This window comes from Centroberyx gerrardi, chromosome 7 (genome assembly GCF_048128805.1).
Source record: "Centroberyx gerrardi isolate f3 chromosome 7, fCenGer3.hap1.cur.20231027, whole genome shotgun sequence".
Taxonomy (NCBI): Eukaryota; Metazoa; Chordata; class Actinopteri; order Beryciformes; family Berycidae; genus Centroberyx; species Centroberyx gerrardi.
In genome coordinates, this window is record NC_136003.1 from 7,521,319 (window position 1) to 7,542,348 (window position 21,030).

The 21,030-nt window shown below is 43.4% G+C and overlaps 1 protein-coding gene across 1 annotated transcript in view; it reads right to left on the minus strand.

Annotated features, from left to right (window-relative positions):
- Positions 1 to 21,030, minus strand: part of LOC139921870 (protein kinase C beta type) — a 97,410-nt gene that overhangs the window by 24,202 nt on the left and 52,178 nt on the right. Inside the window, exons 6-10 of the mRNA XM_071912251.1 lie at positions 19,611 to 19,767; positions 18,715 to 18,849; positions 15,376 to 15,472; positions 9,738 to 9,878; positions 1,887 to 2,060 (exon numbers count right to left, since the gene is read on the minus strand). Of these exons, the coding sequence (XP_071768352.1) occupies positions 1,887 to 2,060; positions 9,738 to 9,878; positions 15,376 to 15,472; positions 18,715 to 18,849; positions 19,611 to 19,767 (704 nt within the window). The remainder of the gene's footprint in view (positions 1 to 1,886; positions 2,061 to 9,737; positions 9,879 to 15,375; positions 15,473 to 18,714; positions 18,850 to 19,610; positions 19,768 to 21,030) is intronic.

Below are 21,030 nucleotides of genomic sequence, written 5' to 3' on the forward strand. Positions count from 1 at the left end.
TGGAGCGAGAGAGAGAGAGAGAGAGAGAGAGAGAGAGAGAGAGAGAGAGAGAGAGAGAGAGAGAACGAGCGAGCGAGGGGGAGAGAGGTCAAAAAGCACATGCTCATTAAAGAGGGCAAGAGGTGGCCGGGGAGACAAATGGGGTTATGGAAAAAAACAGGGAGAGACAGATTATGTAGGGGGGAGATAGAGAGTAGTTGATGGGTCAAACGAGAGTAAATGAAAGGGGAAGAGATATATGGGGGGTGGGATGACAGAGAAAGAGAGTAAGAGAGAGATAGTGCAAGGGGTAGAAAGTGGCAGATAGGTCAAACAAGAGGCAATTACAGAGCGGAGAGGAGGAAGATAGGGAGGAAGGTGGGGTGAAAGATCGAGAAAGAGGAGGAGGAGAGAGAGACAAAGAGGTGAGCGGGTTGTCGTCTGTCCATCCAATCAGTCTTAAAGTGAGGGAGCACAGTGACACCCATCTGAGAGCCAATTCCTCTCCATTATCTACTGTAATTGCCAATATCGTACAGTATGTGACGGAGTGTGGAGGGATTGTGTGTGTAGCTGCGTGTGTGTGTGTGTTGGAGAAAATAGTGTGGTGTCACTGTATGTCTTAGTGTTTATTATGTGTGTGTCACAACGTGTGTGTGTGCAGTGCATGCAGTGTATATGTGAGCGTATGTGTGTGTATGCTTGTGGTGTGCGCGTGTGTTATAATTGCCTGCTAAGTCCTATATGTGAGCAGTGTGTATATGCATGCAGTATGTTTGTGTGTGTATGTGTGTGTATGTGTGTATCTGAATGCATGTTGTGTGTTTATGTATATGTATATATACAGTATGTGTGTGTATGTTCGTGTGTTGTAACTGCCCTAAAAAAGTCCTGCAGTATATATGAGCGGCGTCTGTGTGTGCATGCAATGTGTGTATGTGTGTATCTGTATGCTTATATGTTATATGTGTGTATGTGTGTGTTATAATTGCCTGCTTCCTCTAGTCAGAGAATTACTGCTGAGGAGGATTAACACACTCAACGTTGGGTTTGTGTGTGTGTGTGTGTGTGTGTGCGTGTGTGTGTAGGTCAAGTCAAGTTTATTTGTATAGCCATTAATCACTGTTACAGTCTTAAAGGGCTTCACAATGCCCACATTATGAAAACAATAAATGACAATGTGGATGGATGCATGTGCATGTACATGTGCTTGTGTGTATGTAGTTAGCATGTGAATGTAATTTACATGCACACAGTGTATGTATTGGGGCAGGACACAGCACTGCAGCTGACCTCTGATATACATATAATGTGAATGTATAGGGAGCTGTGAAGTGTGTCAGTGTATCTGGGAGACATATACAGAAAGTCCAGAAAATCCAATTATCTAAAACAGTGTAAAATGGGCAAGTGTGTGTGTGTGTGTGTGTGTGTGCTTGTGTGTGTACGTATGCAACCGTCCCAGCAAACATTTTGACATTGAATAGAGGTTGATACGACCGGCTGCACCAACGTTGAAAAACCATGTAAATATAACGCCAGAATGAAAGTCTGTAGCTGCTACCTGCATCATTTTGTGAAATTGGGACTTAAATATATTTCTGATACCAGCTCAAACAGTTCCCAAAGCTGTTTTAATATGAAATTTTACCACGTAAATCATTTGGGTTAACATTGAACTTGCTGGGATGTGTGCAAACCATGGTGTAGAAGCACAAATGTAGCAGTGTATGGGGACACAAGGTTCCCCAGACAGTTTCCCAAACTCTCTTAATCCCCGCTGTATGTGTGTGTATGCCTGTGGATGTGCTTTACAAGTGTGTGTATGTGCGTGCTTATGCATGCTACACTCACATACACACACACACACACACACACACATACACACGTCACTATCTCCTACCTACCATGGTCTGGAAGCAGGAGTGGAGCTGTGTTAAGAACGGAGGCTTGCCAGCCAGCGCTAACACTCTCTTCTCCACCATGGTGCACTCCACGTCGTCGTCCTGGATCACCACGTCCTTCTTCAGGATCTTGATGGCGTACAGCTCCTCCGTGCCTTTACGCTCCGCCAGCATCACCTGGGGAGAGAGGGAGAGGGAGAGAGAGAGAGAGAAGGGAGAGAGAGAGGATAGAGGAAGATAGAGAGAGATTAACTCATCTTTATTCAAGATCTAATGGCATTCGGCTCCTCTGTCACTTCACGCTCTGCCATGTCACCTAGGGACAGAGAGAGAGAGAGAGAGAGGGGGAGGGAAAGAAAGAGGGAGGGAAGAAAAAAGAAGGAGAGGAGGAAGGGTAGAGAGAAAGGAGAGGCAGGATACAGGAAGAGATTTTTTCATCTATCTTCACAACTCTGTCCCGTTTACGCTTACGGTACGACATCACCTAGGAAGAAAAGAGAGGAAGGAGGAAAAGAAAGAGGGAGGGAGAGAAAGAGGGAGGGGTAAGGAGTGAGAAGGGGAGGGAGACAGATAGAGAAAGAGGGAGAAAGAGAGGGAGGAGAGATGGGAATAGATTTGTCTTTCTTCAGGATCTTTATGGCGTACAGCTCCTTCTTCACACCCGCCTTACTTCACCGAGGAAGAAAGAGAGAGAGAGAGGGAGAGAAAGAGAGAAGGAGGGAAAGGGGGAATGACAGAAGGGCAGAGGACGGAGAGAAAGTTGAGGGACGGGTGTAGTCAAACAGAGAGAGAGAGATTATGTGGTCCTTCTTTAAGATTTTTATGGCGTACAGCTCCGCTTTGCCCTTCACTAACATCAGGGAGGGAGAGGAAGAGGAAGGGGACGGAGGAGGGAGGGAAGGAGGGAGAGAGAGGGGGAGAGAGAGAGAGAGAGAGGAAGAGGGGATTATTTCACATTTCTTTTTCAGGATCTTTAGGGCACACAGCGGGGAGGGCTGGGAGGGGTGAAGATAAAGGAAGGTGGATGGGCGAAGAGAGCGGGATTAAAAAAGTGGAGGTAAAATTGAAGGAGGGAGCGCTGGGCAGGAGGATGAGGAGGAAGAGGAGGAGGAAAGTGTCTAAAAGGGACAGAAGGAGAAGGAGAGGAAGAGAGAGAGAGAGAGAGGGAGAGAGAGAAAGATTGGCAGCAGTCAAGCAATTCAGAAGCATATTTCTTCTAATCGAGAAATCTGGGAACACATCTGCTCGCAATCACGCCTGCAGGACACACACACACACATACACACACACACACACACAAACATAAAGACACACACACACACACAGCGCGGGTGGCAGCTTCACACTTATCATCTATGGGTGCGGTTTCCCTGGAGATGGACAAGACGGATGCCAAGAACACACACACACACGCTACGACATCACTGCCTCTGTGTGTGTGTGTGTGTGAGAGTGTGTGTGTGTGTGTGTGCTTCCCACTGCAGTTTAAATTTCTTTCAGCCAAGGTCAGACACATGCTACTTACAGTTTCGAGGGTAAACGTCTTCTCTCTCCTCTTCCTCTCGCTCCTCTCTTGTTTACACTATCCCTTTCCTCTCTCCTCTTTCATCTCCACTGTCCCCCATCTCCTTTCCTCCTCTCCTCTTTCCTCTTCCTTTCTCCCTTCCTCTTTGTCTATTTCTCAACTCTCTCCTTCCCTCTCTATTTCTCTTCCTATCTTCCTTCCTGAATAGCCTAGCTCTAAACAACAGGCCAAACTTGAGTTTAAAGGTTTCCAGTCTCTGGACTGACTGGGTAGGGGAACTGAATGAGCCTTATTCGGCCCTTATGTCAGTCCATCAGAGAACGGACAGAATTATTGATTGTTCAGTTCATTTTGGAATGTCAAAACGTTGTTCTGTTCATTTTGGAACGTCAAAATAGTGGGCGAGGCAGAAGTACAGTAAGGAGAAAACATGCCAAGAAGGCTTAGAGTATACAATATAAATTCAATAAGAAACTGACCTGGAAAACCTACAATTTTATGTTAAAACATTATACCAGGCTTTGTTTTTGTAATCCTTTGATGACCTAATGTGTACTGTATTGTGTACTGCATTGTCTCAGACAGTGTTCGCCACTATTATTCCCAAAACAAACGTAGGGACGCCTCTAATTGGACGAATCCGTCCGTCCAGAAAAAAAGTTCAACTCGGTTGAAAGAGCTTCAACTGTAGACAGGGACATTGCACGCTCTCCAATAGGATGTTTTACTTTACTAAGTCTTACTTGTGCTCTGATGGTTAAATTGTCTTGTCCGAATGAGTCTGTGTCTGAAAGTTTTCTTCAATGTAGGGTACGTACAGAAGGATAAAAAGCATTACCAGCTAGCTTCCCGGTTAGGTTCAAGGAATCTAGAAAGAAGGAAAAGTCAGGTACATCGGAATCATGCGTGTGAGCGTTAGTTGGAGATACATTCTAAAGCCTGCAGCACAATTTGTATTGTAGAGGATAGAAAGTCCATATCTTAGCTTTTGAAGCCTGAGTTTCAAATGTGTTCTACCTTGTCAATGACACCAATGGTAATTTGTCATCTGGTTTAGCAGCTAATGTTTTAGGTGTTTTTCACAGTACATTTTGATTGAGAGATGCGACAACTTTTAAACGTATTTTTGGGATGTAACACGCTGTCTTCAACCGCTGAAGGTAAACTAACAGCATTAACTTCACTAAACCTTATTCTGCCAGGTAAGATTCCTTGGTTATTCCTTGGTTAATACAAAGCATAGCATCCAATTCCATTTTCTCATAAATTGAGGCTAGTTGTACTTTATGGGAATTATCAGCACAGATGGAGCGCGTCTTTGACCAGTCCGATTATTTGGCTGAAACTAGCCGACTGACTGCATGGCTTTCCTTTCCCTATCGCTCTTTCCTGTACTGTCTAGAAAACGAATAAAAATTCTTGAAAGCTTTATCTTAAACCAAGGCAGTGAACAGGCAGGAAGGAGGAGGGAAAAACGTTTGAACTTTCCATTACATGTCTAGCATGGTGGTGTATTTGTAGTTCCTGTGGGGCTAATTGAATTTTGGGACCTTAACAAAGCATTTCATCCTATCCTATTTTATCCATAAAACTTTATTAAAAATTGTTCTGTAAATTTGCATAAAAAAATGGGGAGAACTCAATGAGGTATGATTTGAAAAATTAGTCAATGGAACCTTCTTTACAAGACTTTAATTGATGGATTGATTGATTGTGTATTCAATATACTACTCTACATGGTGGCATTGGGACAACAAGATAGCCTAGTGCTTAGAAAGACTGTCCTGTTACCAAAAGGTCACAGGTTCAATCCCCAAAACAGCTGAAGTGTGTAAGCTTAATGATGAAAATGGCAATGGAAAACATCACACTCATTATTCTCTCAGAAACTATCAAGAGTAGCTCAATCACAGTGACCTTAAATCCACCTCATAAAATTCTCTCCTATGAGATAGAAAACTAAGTAACTTTGCTGTTTATGCCTTATAAATATTCAGGTATGATAATATACAGGGGTTACTGGGTTTGGGATTCTAGTGGGAGCGCAGCACAGATGGACAAAGAGACACAGGTATGTGTGTGTGTGTGTGTGTGTGTGTGTGTGTGTGTGTAGGGGGCAGCCACAGTTCAACATTTGAGTTAGAATTTTCAGAGTTAAAGTTTCTGTATCTACTGTAGTTGGGTTTATGCTGCAAGTATGCACACATCTAGACGTGTGTGTGTGTGTACACGCGCGTGCGTGCACACATCCCATATGGTGCCAGTGTGACTCTATGTAAATACAAACTCCATAAAGTTGAAACAGGGAGGAAGGACACCATCTGGCCCTGAGCTCATTTTCTACAAGCACAAGGACAAGGACAAGACAAACACTGTGGAAGAAGACATAAACCCCTTTTACACCCAAGATTAAAATGCCACTGCAGTCAAAAGATGCACGGGGCGCCGAGCAACAGCAGGGCCACTGTGCAGCGTGACACATTGTCCACGGCAAGAGACACAATTTTTCCAAATATTAGAAAATATGTTGCTATTTTTCTACCTTTTACCCTTTAAGTCGTGGCAAGTCATTTTTGGCTATGGCCTTGAAACTTTTATCCAGGAATACTGTTCATGGTCATTTGACAGAAGAGCAATCTTGAAGATATTCTCACTGCAAATGTTATGTATGTTGTGTTTCTTGCAAAGTGAATTTCCCCGGGGGAAAATAAATGAAACTGTATTGTATTGCACTACACTCTATTGTATTATACTTATTATACTGCAGTATGTTGTATTATATAGTGCTGTGTTGTATTGTGTTGTATAGTATTGTACTGCACTGTATCGTCATACCATATTGTATCAGCTTTCCCTATTGCCAGTTTGACCACAATTTATGAACATGTAAAATAAGCATTTGAGATTTGACAGAGAAGAATTTAAAGCTGGGCTGGCTGACTGAGTGCATGAGTTATGATTCATGGTGAGGGATTTGCAGCAGGCCACAAAGGCAGCTTCTGAAACAGCCGAGAAGAGCAGCCAGTGGCTCTGGCTGAAAAGAAAGGATACCAGTTGGGGTCCAAAGTATGGAAATCTACCTCCCGACTGGGACAGGAGTTATATATCATCATGATGGCTGAGCTACAATGGCCAATGTGGGGTAGTAAAACACTGTTGCAGCTCTTGGTATGATCAGGCTTTCTGCTTGCTGATGCAATTTGGTTTCTGAACTCCTGAGCAGGATGTTTCAAGACAGGATGAGCCGTCCCATTAGCCTACTGTTGTTGAGATGGATGGTGAGATTAGACATTAATGTTGAGAACTAGGTGCCAGCGTAAGGGTGCGTTCACACCAAGCATGTTTACTCCTTTAGTTCAGTTCGTTTGGCCAGGTGAGAACAATGTAATTCGAAACTCGATTGACACCTGAAAATGTGAGTCTCTGTCCTCTTTCAAGTGAGCTGCAGTGCGGTTTGTTAGGAGTGAGAAGGCGATCGAACCAACTACAGGAAACAAGTTCATCATGCTTAGTTAAAGTTACAGGAACTGGAATCAGATTTGTTTTGACTCCCTCCATTACCAAAATCTCTAACCTCACAGCAACACAATGTTTTAAATTCATTGAAACAGATGTGATGGGAACCCAGTGATATTCCCACTCTGACCCAAACTTCTGCCCTCTAACAATCAAGCCAGGTTTCTACACACAGTAGCTGCTCAACCAAACAGCACAATGGATAGTTAGATCAGATCCTGTGGACTGGTGAATGTATCACTCCTTCGATGGCCGCTCAGTAATGAATATTCAATCCACGTAATTGTCCATGACTGACATCAAATCACAGTCTGGCATCTGTCATCACTAGGCAGTAGGCACTAGGAGTTTGACTGGGGACAGATGGTGAGGGAACAGGGATGACAGACAACTCAACTTTCTGGGCTACAGCTTAAAATCCTGCTCTACCCGTTTTCATAAAAACTTTATAACAGCTATTAGTCCGTCCTAAAAATCCCATTAAATGGTAAAAAATGGAGGCATAGAATGCCGTTCTCATAAAACTAAATGGCTGGGAAACCTAACAATAATGATAACTATGATAATACACAATTGTTAATAATAAAACTTGTCATACATGACTTTTCAAGTCTATTAATTTCTCACAGAAGGTAGACATTATAGCAGCATAAAATAGAGACTACTCATTATAATCTTTGTTCTTTTTCATTTCTTTGCCTGTTATTTATTTATTCTATTTGTCTTATCCCTATGGGAGATTTTGTTTTTGTTTTTACTGTTTTACTTGATTGTTTTTTCAGTTTTATTGATCTATTTCATTTGTTTCTTTGTTCATTTGTATTTCCCTTGGTTGTGAAGAACTTTGTAAGTTTGTTTTTTGAAAAGTGCTATAATACTAAAACTAATAATAGTAATAGTAATATTAATAAAATTCCACCACAGGGCTTCATAATGACATAAGACATTGTCCATGCAAGGATACATGGGCAATATTTTGGAGGCAATTTCCCCAAATATTAGAATTGAAGTTGGGTTTTTTTCATTAAACTTTTTACATTTCACTTTTACATTTTAGGCATTTTAGGCTGATGCTCTTATCCTTCCTCCTATCCTATCCTTTCATTCTTTCTGTGTGGAGTTTACATGTTCTCCCCTTGTTTGTGTGGGTTTATATGTAGTATGGTATATAGTGATGTAGTATGGTATATGACATGTATATGATATGGTATGTAAAGCTATTGGAGACATGCTTGTGATAAAAGGCTATATAAATAAACATGCCTTGACTAGGTTATACAATAACACTTGACTTGAGCCACCAGCAGCAGACACATGTAGCGTAGGTGTAAAGCTGGCGTAATGCCTTTCATTTAGGTGTAGTGTTCACGGAGCGCTGGCTTAGAGCGTAAATGACGCTTGCACCACACTAGATTTATTTTGTAATAAAAAATAGCCTAGCCCTGGGCCCAATAACAGAATTGTCAAAAACACTTGAGAATGGTTCACCGGTCTTGCCGAGACCCTGAGGAAAGTTTCCGAGGCTCTCCGTTTGACGTAGAATCCTGTCGGCGGGCGTTTACACATACAGACTTTAGACGTTTCTAAGAAAATAACTAACTAGTGGTGATATCCTCATGACATGTAAACGCATGAATGTATGCTCCAGGTAGGCGTTGCAGCTATAGGGATAAGGATGGAAATCAACTTCATACATGTGTGCTAATGCGTGTGTGTGTTTGTTGTTTCTTCCTGACAACACAGACCAGAATCTGTGTGTCCAGGCGTGTGTGTATGTGTGTGTGTGTGTGTGTGTGTTGTGATCACGCTGTAAGGACGCCCATAGAGAAATAGCAGCGGCAATATTGTGATGCAGATGTCCTCAGACACTGTGGTAAAAAGAGCAGCTGAAGGTACCAGCCGCCCACGCAAACTCAGGAATGACTAAAATCAAGGCACACGTGAACGCTTGTTTGTGTGTGTGTGTGTGTGTGTGTGTGTGTGTGTGTGTGTCTAAACAAAGTGTGTGAGTACATATGTGTGTGTGTGTGTGTGTGTGTGCGCTGGGTATTCCAGTAATGATCGACCCTCGACTCCGTCTCTCCACATTGACGTATCCGTGTCGCTTTAAATGCCTGTTACCATGGAAACAGCAGGCAGCCAGCACACAGGTCTGATACACAGACAATGGTCTCTCTCTCTCCTCTACCTCTCTCTCTCTTTCTCTCTCTCTGCACCTCTGCCTCTCTACCCCTTTCTTTTACCCAATTTTCTCTCTCTCTCTCTCTCTTTCTACCCCCTTCTTGCTCTTTCTTTGCCTCGATCTTCATTCATTCATATCTGTCTTCCCTCGCCATGTTTCCCCCCTCCTCTCTCTATCTCTCTCTCTCCATTCAGTCTGACATTCTTTACCTCTCTCTCAATTCATTCATGTCAACCTTGCCATGCTTTCACATCTCCTCTGCCTCAATCCGCCCCTCCCTCCCTCTCTCTCCCTCCTTTCATCTCTCTCCACTCGTCACATCATCCACTCTGTCCTTTTCTCTCCTTTTCTCTTCATCCATCTCTATCTACCTGCACTTCATGTCCTTTATTTCTCTTTCTCCCCATCCTTTCCTCTCTAAGCTCTGAGTGTGTCCTTGTGTGTGAGGCGAGGGAGCTCTAACGCTCATTCAACCAGACACGCACACACACACACACACACGCACACACACGCACACAGAGGCATTTATGAAAGCACACACTTATGCACACAGCAATGCACTCATACATGCACCCACGCCACATACAGCCAAACAGACACACACACACACACACACACAGCAGGGACTCACCTTGCCGAAGCTGCCCTTGCCCAGCACCATTAGGAAGTTGAAGTCAGAGAGCTTCATGCGGTCTTGGTTGCCGTTGGAGTCGAACCGGGACGTGGCGTTGGCCGAGCCTTCTGTGTGCTTGCTCGGACCGATCTTAGCTCTCTGGATGGGGGGGAAGAGAAAATGAGGGGGAGATATCAAGATTAGATACAACCTTCAACCTTCAAAGGGACTTAAGGCTGTAGAGGGTTGAGTCATGTGTTGAGAAAGTAAAAAACTCTTTTAAATCTTATTTTAAAGAGTAGCTAAACCCCAAACCCAAATCTGTGGTGAAGCCTGACATCTAATGGTGAAAAGTAGGGGACTGAACTGTCCATCTGCTATTGGCTGGTCTTTGGTACCACGTGATGTCACCACCTGTTGTACTCTATAGAAGATGTCATCACCTGGCACCAAAGACCAGCCAATAGCAGATGGCCAGTTCAATACTCCAGCTTGCACCATTAGTTGTCAGGCTTCACCACAAATTTGGTTACTCTTTAAGCTTTATTTATCCAGAGAAAGTCAACTGAGCACACTTGCCCCTTTCCAGCGCCAAGTTGCTACACATTCACACAATACTACACACCTGGGAGCTGCCCAGTACAACCAGTCTTCAGTCTGAGCAGCTCAACTGGAACAATTTTGGGTTAACAGCCTTGCCCAAGGGCATCTTGACTGTAGTTGTTGAGGGAGAGGAGAGAGTTACTCATTCACTTTCCCCACCCACATTTCCCCGGCTGGTCCAGGGATTCAAACTGGCAACCATCCAGTCAAATTTCAAGGTGCTATGTGTAGCATTTTAACATCAATAAATCACTGCCACTTTCATTTTGAGACATTAGGATAATTGCAGTAAACAAACGAGACCATCGCCAAGAAGATTGGCAGCCTCTCATAGCCTCTACACTGCATTTTGTATTGTTCGCCACCGACTCGGATTTGGAGGGAAATCTGCTGGATCGCTTTACAGGAAGAGGGCGCTGTTCTTCCAGTGCAAACAGAGTCATGCTTTCTTAATGTCCCAGCATAAAGAAATGTTTGCCATTTTTGCCAACTTTTCAATGTTGGCAGCATTGTCTTGGCCATATTCAATGTATAGACCTTGATCAGGCCCCACTGGCCCATTGGGGCCTATTAAAAACACAGAAAAAAAAACACATTGTTGTTACAAGAGCCACAAGTGGGTGTGTCAAATATGTGTGAGGTGAGAGTTTTCAGCGATCTTTTTCATTCTATTTCATTTATTCTGCGCAGGCACTTTACACCCTAGTTCACAGTTTCCATAACAAATATGGCCTCCCTATGTCTCTGCCTCTACATTCATTCATGACTATCATCACCACTTCCCTCGTTTCTGCCCCCCCCAACCTCAGTCTGAGTCTCACCCACTCACTCTGAAAGTCTTTTATCCATCTCTCTCTCTCTCAAATCATTCATCTCTACCTCAGCTTTATAAATATGGCCTCCCTATGTCTCTGCCTCTCCATTTATTCATTTCTATCACCGCTTCCCCATCTCTCTTTCTCTCTCTCTCTCTCTCATTCACTGCGTAATTCATTTCTACCTCTCTCTCAGTTTATTCATCTCTGCCTCGACCTTGTCGCGCTCTCTCATCCTCCCTCTGTCAAGAGAAACATCTATTCTGTTCTTATTCTGACATTCTTCACTTTTCTACTCCACGCTTTAATTTTAAAAGTGTCTAAAGACGGTGTGATGCATTACCTGGGCGCCTTACAATTTAAGACTTTTCAAGCCCGTTAGGATGAAATATACCATCTGGAATAAATGTGAAAATGAAAACAATCGTAAACCAATCATATACTTAATTATATTTAATTTTAAAAATTTTGGAATCTGAAGATCATATAATACATTTTTATAATGCATTTCGTCAGTTTTTATATTTGTGTTGCTAAAAGGTCAGTCAGACTTTGGATAATGCTAGTGGCCTACTTTCACTCAACATAGTGTATGCTAAAGAGTTAGCATGGAGCTACTATCACTCAACATAGTGTATGCTAAAGAGTTAGCATGGAGCTACTATCACTCAACATAGCGTATGCTAAAGAGTTAGCATGGAGCTACTATCACTCAACATAGTGTATGCTAAAGAGTTAGCATGGAGCACCGGAGTGAATGATCTACTGGGGACACATGGATGATTTTGGTGTCTCTGTTCTCATCAAAGGCCCAAGCTCCCAAAACCTTGATGTATCCCTTTAATATGTTTCTTAATACGTTTTTAATGTGTATTTTCTGTTTTTTTCTGTATTATCTTCAATACGTTCTTATCTACATCTGATTCTGTGCTGGTGCGATGAGTCAGTTTCCCCACGGGGATTATTAAAGTTTCATCTAATCTAATCTAATCTTAAACTGCTGATCCACAGTGAGGCTCTCCACTGTCTTCCATCCTCTGCAGCTTGCAGTAACTTCCTCCTCTGGCTTGTCTTAAAAATTGACAGAATGAAGCATCCCACTTCTCTACTCCCTGAAGAGGTTGTGTGTGTGTGTGTGTGTGTGTGTGTGTGTGTGTGTGTGTGTGTGTTTCTCTGTGTCTGTATATATGTGTTTGAGACGTTTCAGTGCATGTATTTATGTGTGTGCATCTGTGCCTGTGTTGGTGTGTGTGTGTATGTGTGTGTTTATGTCCCTGTGTCTGTATGTGCCAGTTTCTCTGTGTGTTTGTGTGTGTGTGTGTGTGTGTGTGTGAGTGAGTGTCGTGTCCATTTCTCCATGGTTTATCTGTGTATGTGTTTCTGTGTTTGGGTGTCTGTCATTTTTGTGTGTGTGTGTGTGTGTGTGCGCGCGTGAGGCACTGCAGCTATGTGTGCGAGCGATGCCACCCGTACGCTTCTCGACTCATCAATGGATAAAAGGCTCTATCTGTCTCCATCTGTTCTGACACACACACACACACACACACACACACACACACACACACACACACGGAGGAGCAGTAGGGGTATTTGTGAGCAGCAGAGCATGCTGAAGGCAACGCTCTCCTCAGACAGAGCCTTCGGAGATTAATGTTTCTCTCTCTCTCTCTCTTTCTCTCTTACACACTTTCTCTATGTCTCTCTCTCTTTCCCTCTCTTTCTTCTCTCTCTCTCTGCCAGTCTTTCTCCCTCTCCCATCTCTACACCTCAATCCACCTCCACCTTTCTTCCACTTCTCCCTCTCACTTGATTCAACTCTCTCTCTCTCTCTCTCCCTCTCCCTCTGCATTAACTACAAGCCTCCTCCCCTTATTCTCTACGTGTGTGTAAGAAAGGAAAAGAGAGGAGGAGGAGGAGGAGAGAGAAAGGAGAGGAGAGAGGCACAGAAATAGAGAAATAGAGGGACAAAGACAGAAAAAAGACAGAGAGATGAAGAAATAGAGAGGAGACAGAGAGAGGGGGGAGACGAGAGGAGAGAGAGAGAGAGAGAGAGAGCCTTGTGTCTCTGCTCTAAATGAGAATAGCCAGTTTTAGGATATTAGCTTTCTGCTCCTTAACTTCCTCTGAATAACGTTTTGAGCATGACTGCCTCTGGGTGTGTGTGTCTGTGTGTGTGTGTGTGTGTGTGTGTGCACATGCAACATGCATTATTTATCACTGTGACTGCCTCGTGCGTGTGTGTATTTCTGGATAGGGTGAAATGGAGGGATGCAGGTCATGTTACACACGTGCAATCTCTCTCTCTCTCTCTATCACTCTCTTTCTTTGTCTCTCACCCTCCCTCTCTCCCTTTACCTCCCTCACACCCACACTCACTCTCTCCCATCCTCTATCTCTCTCCCTCTATCTCTCTCTCTTTTTATCTCTTTCTCTCTGTCTGGCTTCCACACATCTCTCTGATAGCTTCACCCTAGAGGTTGCATGCATGCTAGTGTGTGTGTATGTGTGTGTGTGTGTGTGTGATAGCTCGCCCCTAGAGAATGTGTCTCAGTGAATGTCTGAGGACCATGACCTTGAGGAGACGGAGCGAGAGAAAAAGAGATAGAGAGAGAAGGAGGGACAGAGAGAGAGAGAAAGAGACAGAGAGAGAGAGAAGGGGGAGCTCTGAAGGTGAAAGAGGAAAAAATAGAGATAAACTGAAGGAGAAAGAGGGAAGGAAATAGAAGAAAGGGAAAAGGAAGAGAGAGAGAGAGACAGAGGGAGAGGGAGAGAGGAAGGGCTGTAATACTTCTCCACAAAGGCACCATTCAGACTCTTAACTAAATAATAATAATAATAATAAAGTATATTTACTCAGCACTTATCTAAAACTACAGCTTCACATCAAAACAAAAGAAATAACCGAATATATGGAATAAAAACAAATAAAAGGAAGGGACTGGAAGATATAAAATCATAGGGACAAAAAATAATAAAAGACAGATAAAGATAAACCATCGCATAAAAGCAAGTCTAGAGAAATAAGTCTAAAGAAGAGATTTAGATTTGTATGTAAATTCACAGCTGACTTATCGGCCTAAATCAACAAGTGGGGCTGCAGCAGAGAAAAGAGTCCCATCCTACCTAACTGAGAAGTCCTAGATTTGCTCTATTTGAAATGACTATTTATATTATTTGGGTGTCTGGTATGATCACTGGTGGGAAATCATGGTAATAATGGAAATTTTGGTCCAAGAAGTGCGCAGTTTTCTGACATTATATGATTTCAGTGTATTGATTTTTATTATAGTGCATCTAGAGCAAAGTTGTGTCCATCTTGCTACGTTCGCCTTCTACTGGCTCCATGCATTCACACCGACTCAGTAAAATCTTCAAATCAAGTCTAAAACTGAGTGGAAATCAGTGTAAAGATGCTAAACTTGGATATGGTCTCTTCATTTAGCACCAGGTAAAATCCTAACCACTGAACTTTGAACTTGACTCAACAAGATCATATAAAAGCAGGATTCAGCCATGGATAAAAACACCTGGAATTTTTATATATTCCTCAACTGAAAGAAACAGGACTGTACTACCTAAACAACACTATGACCTTCTTCTCCTCATTATTTATTTCCAGAGGTCTTAAGTTAAGAATTAGTGCTTTTACCGTGAGAAAGTGTACTGTAGCTTTGAGGCTGAAACCTATCCCAGAACCAAAACTGGGACTAAAAAAGGGACAGCTGCGGGAACAAAAGCTAAATTACCCCCGACCATCACTGCTAGACACTGTGATCAATACATTTCATAATGAGTCTCTGATGTGTTGTGGTTCAGAGTCATGTAAGGCTACGGCGAGACAGAAGGAGGAAAAAGGAAAAGAGGAGAAAAAAGAAGAGAAGCACAGAGCAGGGTTATCCTCTCCTCTGCCAAATGTGTTAATGAGTGGGCCTACCGGTCAGCCACACACACACACACACACACACACACACACACACACACACGTCTGGACCTGCAGCGTGCCAGACCGGATGGTAAGTCTGCCTGCCAACTGCTAACAGCTCTCCTAGAGAGACAGTCTCACACACACACACACACGTAAATGCATGTGCACACACACATTCACGAGCATATAGTTTCAAACACGCAGGCATACACATAGATACGCACTCCCACACAAACATTGACACATACAAACACACACACAATTGCCAACGAGTGCAGGACCCAGTGTGTACTATCCAATCATACACACACACCTCAAACTTCTGCCGTAGCTCCTCGTTGCCCTCCTCCCCCTCTGGAGGAACAGGAACATTAAAGTACTCGCCCTCTTCCTGGGAGAGCAGCTTAAACCTGGAGAGAGAGAGAGAGAGAGAGAGAGAGAGAGAGAGAATATTGTCAGTTTAACCAATTCACAATTAGTATTTACAATTTAGCCATTTAACTGATGCCTTTAGCTGAAGCCGCTGACGGCGAGCGCGCCCGTTTAAATAAGCCCTGAAGAATAATCGGCTAATCATTTCGTAATTCATTCTCCTTCACAGTAATCTAGCAAAGCCTGATAGCAATGGGCCCAAATCTCACACTTAAGACGCCTTTTGCTTGCTTTTACCTACAAGAAAATTGCTATAATTTCACACAATCAATAGAATATTATTTTCACATTTTCACATGCTGTGCTCATTACGTCTGACAACACTCGGCCACACCTCATACCTCGCGGCATCATCCTCACGCCATGCGCCTCTTACCCATGGTCACAGTAAAGAACGGCCTACTGGGTGTTAATGCTGTAGTGACACAGATCTCTCACACAGGTAAACCTATGTTCCATTTTCACAGGTTTTCATGTTCTAAGAAAAGTAAGGTCCTGTAGGTTCCTACCCTGGAAAGTCACATTTTTTATATTAAGGAAGTGGTGAAGATGCATGTGAACTAACTAAATAATGGTGTAAATATCGGTCTTTTCCACTCACTGTGCGATCGTTTGGCTTCAGGAGACTTGGATTATGCTGCATGAGCTGTATGGAGCGAAGTTTATGGTCATTTTTTTGCTCTTTTTGGAACTCTAAAGAACCGGGCCCCACATATCTACACCATTATTTAGTACACATCTAACGAAATCAAAAACATTCACGCTTCAGTCTTTCCCAGTTCTGTGTTTACACGTCAGTCTAAAGAATTGAACCCCACTGACTTCAGTTGTGCTGGCAACTCCCTGTCTTATATGGACTAACAAACTTCACCTGTATTTCAGCATGAGGGTGAGCAGACAGTGAAGTATTCCTTTAAAATGTCACAGATTATTACTTTAATGTCATACTGTCAACTGCTCTATCAGTCATTTTTCTCACATTGTGCCTTGTATGTATGTTTGGATCTATGCACATAGTCAGGACCCACAAAAATTAGAGAGAGGAGTCTACTAACTGGTGTTAGTCAAAAATCATTGGGAAGCTTGTATAGACCTAGCCTACTGAGCTAGACTTCCCATGCAGCTGTAGCTGGAAGGTGAACCTGAGACGGAGCTGAACAATATGCTCCACTCAGAATATGCTTAACCTCTGATCGTCAAGTTTGACTGGTTGCCAGATATGTCACTCAAACGAAAGTATAGGCGGGCTGGCAGCATCATTAAAGGGTAACTTCGGTATTTTTCAACCTGGACCCTATTTTCCCATCTTTTTGTGTCTAAGTGACTAAAGGGGACAACAATTTTTGAAATTGGTCCAGTATTGAGCGAGATCGCTTCAGCCGGCAGCCGCGAAACGAGCTGCAATGTAATCCGACGGGGCAAATCGCACCGTCAATATACGTCCACTAAAAGTGCTTGTTTTTACCACTGACAGGCTCAGATTGTTATTATAAGTGTCTGACAACATTATGGAAAGGACCCTACAGAGAAATGAAACGTTTTTCTTTACCTTTCGCTTGATCCGGTCTGTGTGTAACTGCAACAACTCAACTCTCGCGAGACTTGAGTGAGACTTGGTTACACACAGACAGGATCAAGCGAAAGGTAAAGAAAAACGTTTCATTTCTCTGTAGGGTCCTTTCCATAATGTTGTCAGACACTTAGAATAACAATCTGAGCCTGTCAGTCGTGGCTGCCGGCTGACGCGATCACGCTCAATACTAGACCAATTTAAAAAATTGTTGTCCCCTTTAGTCACTTAGACACAAAAAGATAAAAAATATAGAAAATAGGGTCCAGGTTGAAAAATACCGAAGTTACCCTTTAAGTTGCCAAGCGCGTGGAATTTACCAACAACATGGAGAACATAAATATCACTGGACCAAGCAGTGGACGCAGTTGGAAGCGAGCTACAGCTGGATGGGCGGTCTAGCTGGTTGTTGTGTTGTTCACAGGTAAACTGTGTTGTTCTGTTAACTGATAAACGCCCCCACAGGACGGAGGAGTTTCGTGGGCTCCAATCACTGAATGACAAGACTAATCAGACAGGAACTGCTCCAATCACGACAACACCTGCCTCCTCAATAGTGACGCTATCAAAGAAAGTCCCCAGACTCTTTGATTCTGGTTAGCACCAGGCAAGGATGTTGCACCTTGTTACTGTGTTCTGGTGTTTAAAAAATGAAACTGATTGGCCTGATGAAGGCGCTATAATTAAAGGTCAAAATTTGAAACTCAAATGAGATATCTCAGTTACCACTGGTTCAATTTTGATGATACATTTTGGCGCTGCGTTCAGGTGTTTAAAAACTGCACTGATTGGCCTGATGGGGGTGCTATAATTAAATGTCAAAATTTCAATCTTTGAAAGGCCATAACTGCTACACCACTCGTCCAATTTTTATGAAACTTGGAGGTATGATACATCTTTTTGCTGATTGGCTCAGGGGATGCTTGCATCATTCATGGAGGACTACATGTTTACTAGTTATTATTATTATTGTAAAGCACAAGGTATTTGATTTCCCCTGTTTAGACAGCCATGACATCAGATCTGTGCTGTAAGAGGTTCAACATCAGAGCTTCTGTTCCTCTCTCTCTCTCTCTCTCTCCCTGTCTCTGTCTATCCCTCTCTCTCATTCGCCCTGTTCCTCTGTGTAGTCTGGCTCAGAACTGGTGGTGCCAGCAGGCGAGAGGCTTTGGAGCTACATACAGATGGAGCAGAGGAAAACACACACACACACGCACACACGCACATGCGCACACACACACACACACACACACACGTTCTCTCACTCTCTGAATATCAGGTTTTTAATGGCATCTCTCCCATTCCACCTCAAACGCTGGCATCTCATTAAAAACCCTGACAGGGCGGTGTCAGCGAAAAGAGAGGGAGAGAGAGGGAGATAGAGAGATACAGAGAGAGAGAGTTAGAGAGAGAGAGAGAGAGAGGGGGGGAGATAGAGAGATAAAGAAGCAGAGATAAAGAGAGGGGGGTAGAGGCGCTCTGGCACTGAGTATCACCAGAATAAAAAGAGGAGCTCAAACTAAAGTATTTCTCCAACAGTGCAGTAATGAACAAGGTCACCTCTACTCTCCCCCACTCTCCCTCTCTCTCTCCCTCCGCCTGTACCTGTGCTGTCTCTCTGCCCTTCTTCCACCCCTCCTTTCATCTCACCATCCGTCCACTCCTAGTTTCTGGAGCTCTGAGATGCCGAAGGACAGCGATCCCATGAAGTCGTTGCGGCTGGTCAGGTCCCAGTCCCACACCTCCACCGACAGGCGGCGGTCCTTATCGTACTCCTTCAGGTGGCTGGGAGAGAAGGACAAGGACAAGGAATCAACACCCTGATGAAGGCCTAGGCTGATACGCTTAGCTGGTTTTTGATGTCTTTGAGCCTTCTGCTATTAAAGGCTTTTTAACTTTCAAACCCACATGAGCCTGGGCTTGGGTTTTTAACGCCAGGGGAACCCATTTGTGGTCTCGATATTTCGTTTTTTGTCTTTCCAGTGCAATTTCTGGCCGCCAAGAGCACCTGTGGGTGCTAGTATCCTTCTGTTTTAACAATTAGAAGCACTTCATTCACCAAACATGATAAATATACAGTGGTAAGCAATGTCCAAGCATTTTTGGAGGGGTTTATTCAAACTCTCTAAAGTATTTTAGTTTGGTTTGTTTGGGCTGGTGAGAATAATGTCATTCAAAGTCGGGTGGCAACTACAACAAGACGCCCGAAAATGCGAGTTTCTGCAGTGCGACTGGTACCAATTACAAGAAACGCCTCCAAAACGCAAGGTTTTATGGGTATAAAGAGACAGTTGTTGACATCTGATAGCCAACAGTTACTCATAGCTTGCATTTAGTGCAACACATAGCATAATGTGTTGCACTAAATGCACCCTTATAGATAATGTTTTAGAGAGACAGAGAGAGAGAGAGAGAGAGAGAGAGAGAGAGAGAGAGAGAGAGAGAGAGAGAGAGAGAGAGAGATGTCTTTTACAAGTTAAGTAGTTTCCTCAATAATAATTTTAAAAAAAACTGAAACCATTAAAGATGTTGTAAAAAGCCCTTACAATTTAAAGGTCTCGTCCCAGGTGGGGTTGAGGCAGCACTTGATGGTCTTGGTCTTCTGTTTGCTCTCGCTGCGGGGGTCTGGGATCAGCTTGAGCTTCACATAGGGGTCTGACAGACCGTTGGGGTCCATGGGAACCAGGTTCCTGGCCTCTTTGACTGCGAGGAGAGGGGGAAGGAGGAAGAGGGAGAGAGAAAAAGAGAAGGAGAAGGTGTGAAAGAGAAAACACACATACACACACAAACACACACACACGTCAGAACCCCTCAGAGCTGAGTTGGGGGTTGAAGCCTTGGGGTTGCCAGATCTGTCTGTAATGACCATGTAGACAGATGAAGGTTGCCAGTTGCAACACTAATCCTCCTTTTGTGGCTGTCTGTTATTGGGCTGTAATTGTATTCCAGAGGCGTAAAGTCCCCTGTGCTTGAGTTTTGAGCGTGTGTGTGTGTGTGTGTGTGTGTGTGTGTGTAATTGTTGTTGCCGGTCAAGTTGTGAGGTCACATCCAATTACCAGAAGCGGAGTAGGGCTGGTGCTGCTGTTTCTTAGGCAGCTCACCGGGGAAGCACTCAACACACACACACACGTGCAAGACAACACACACACACACACACACACTAGGACACACACATGCTAGAAAGCTTAGACGCATATACAAGAAAACACACACACACACACACACACACACACACACACACACACACACAGCACAAAGCACTTAACAGATGTAGCTCAATAATGAATGTATTTAATGCAGTCGTTCAGGAGAAATGACAGGCAGGGGAATGGCAGAGGAAGCTATGCTAAAGCTAAGCCAAGTTAGGCTAAGCTAGGCTATGCTAACGTTTGTCAAAGCTTGGGTCAGAGCCCAGAGTCAGACCTTGTAAAAATTTTAATTATTGTGAGGAAAATGGAGTTGGGAGAAAGTTGAGTAAAACATTTCAGTTTTCTTTCTTTTCTTTCTTTTTAGCATGGTGGCTACAAGTGGAAATGAAATGGCTGCTCATGCTAACTACCCAGTTCTTCTTCTATTGATTCTAAACAAACTGCACTACTGCTGCCGTAGGCAAGCTTTCATTAGCTGGGTATAGGATTGAGTTACATCAATCAGCGATAGAGAGTAGCAAGACATTTATTCATATAAAAATTCAAATTTCAGATTGACAAAGATGCATTCTTGAGATAACCAAATCTGTTTTTGTGAGTTTCATGAATCCTAAGTCCATGACACTTCAACATAGAAAAGGGGACATTGCAAACTTTTGTCTCAAGTAATGAAAGTGTGTGAATCCACTGGGCCGGCAATACTGAAAAGACACTTTGCAGGAAGGGAGGTTCGCAGCGTCAGAAAACCTCAAGATATCGGACAAATGAGGTTTTCGTGCTGTAAAAGTGCCACGCTGAGCTAAGCTACGAGAGGTTA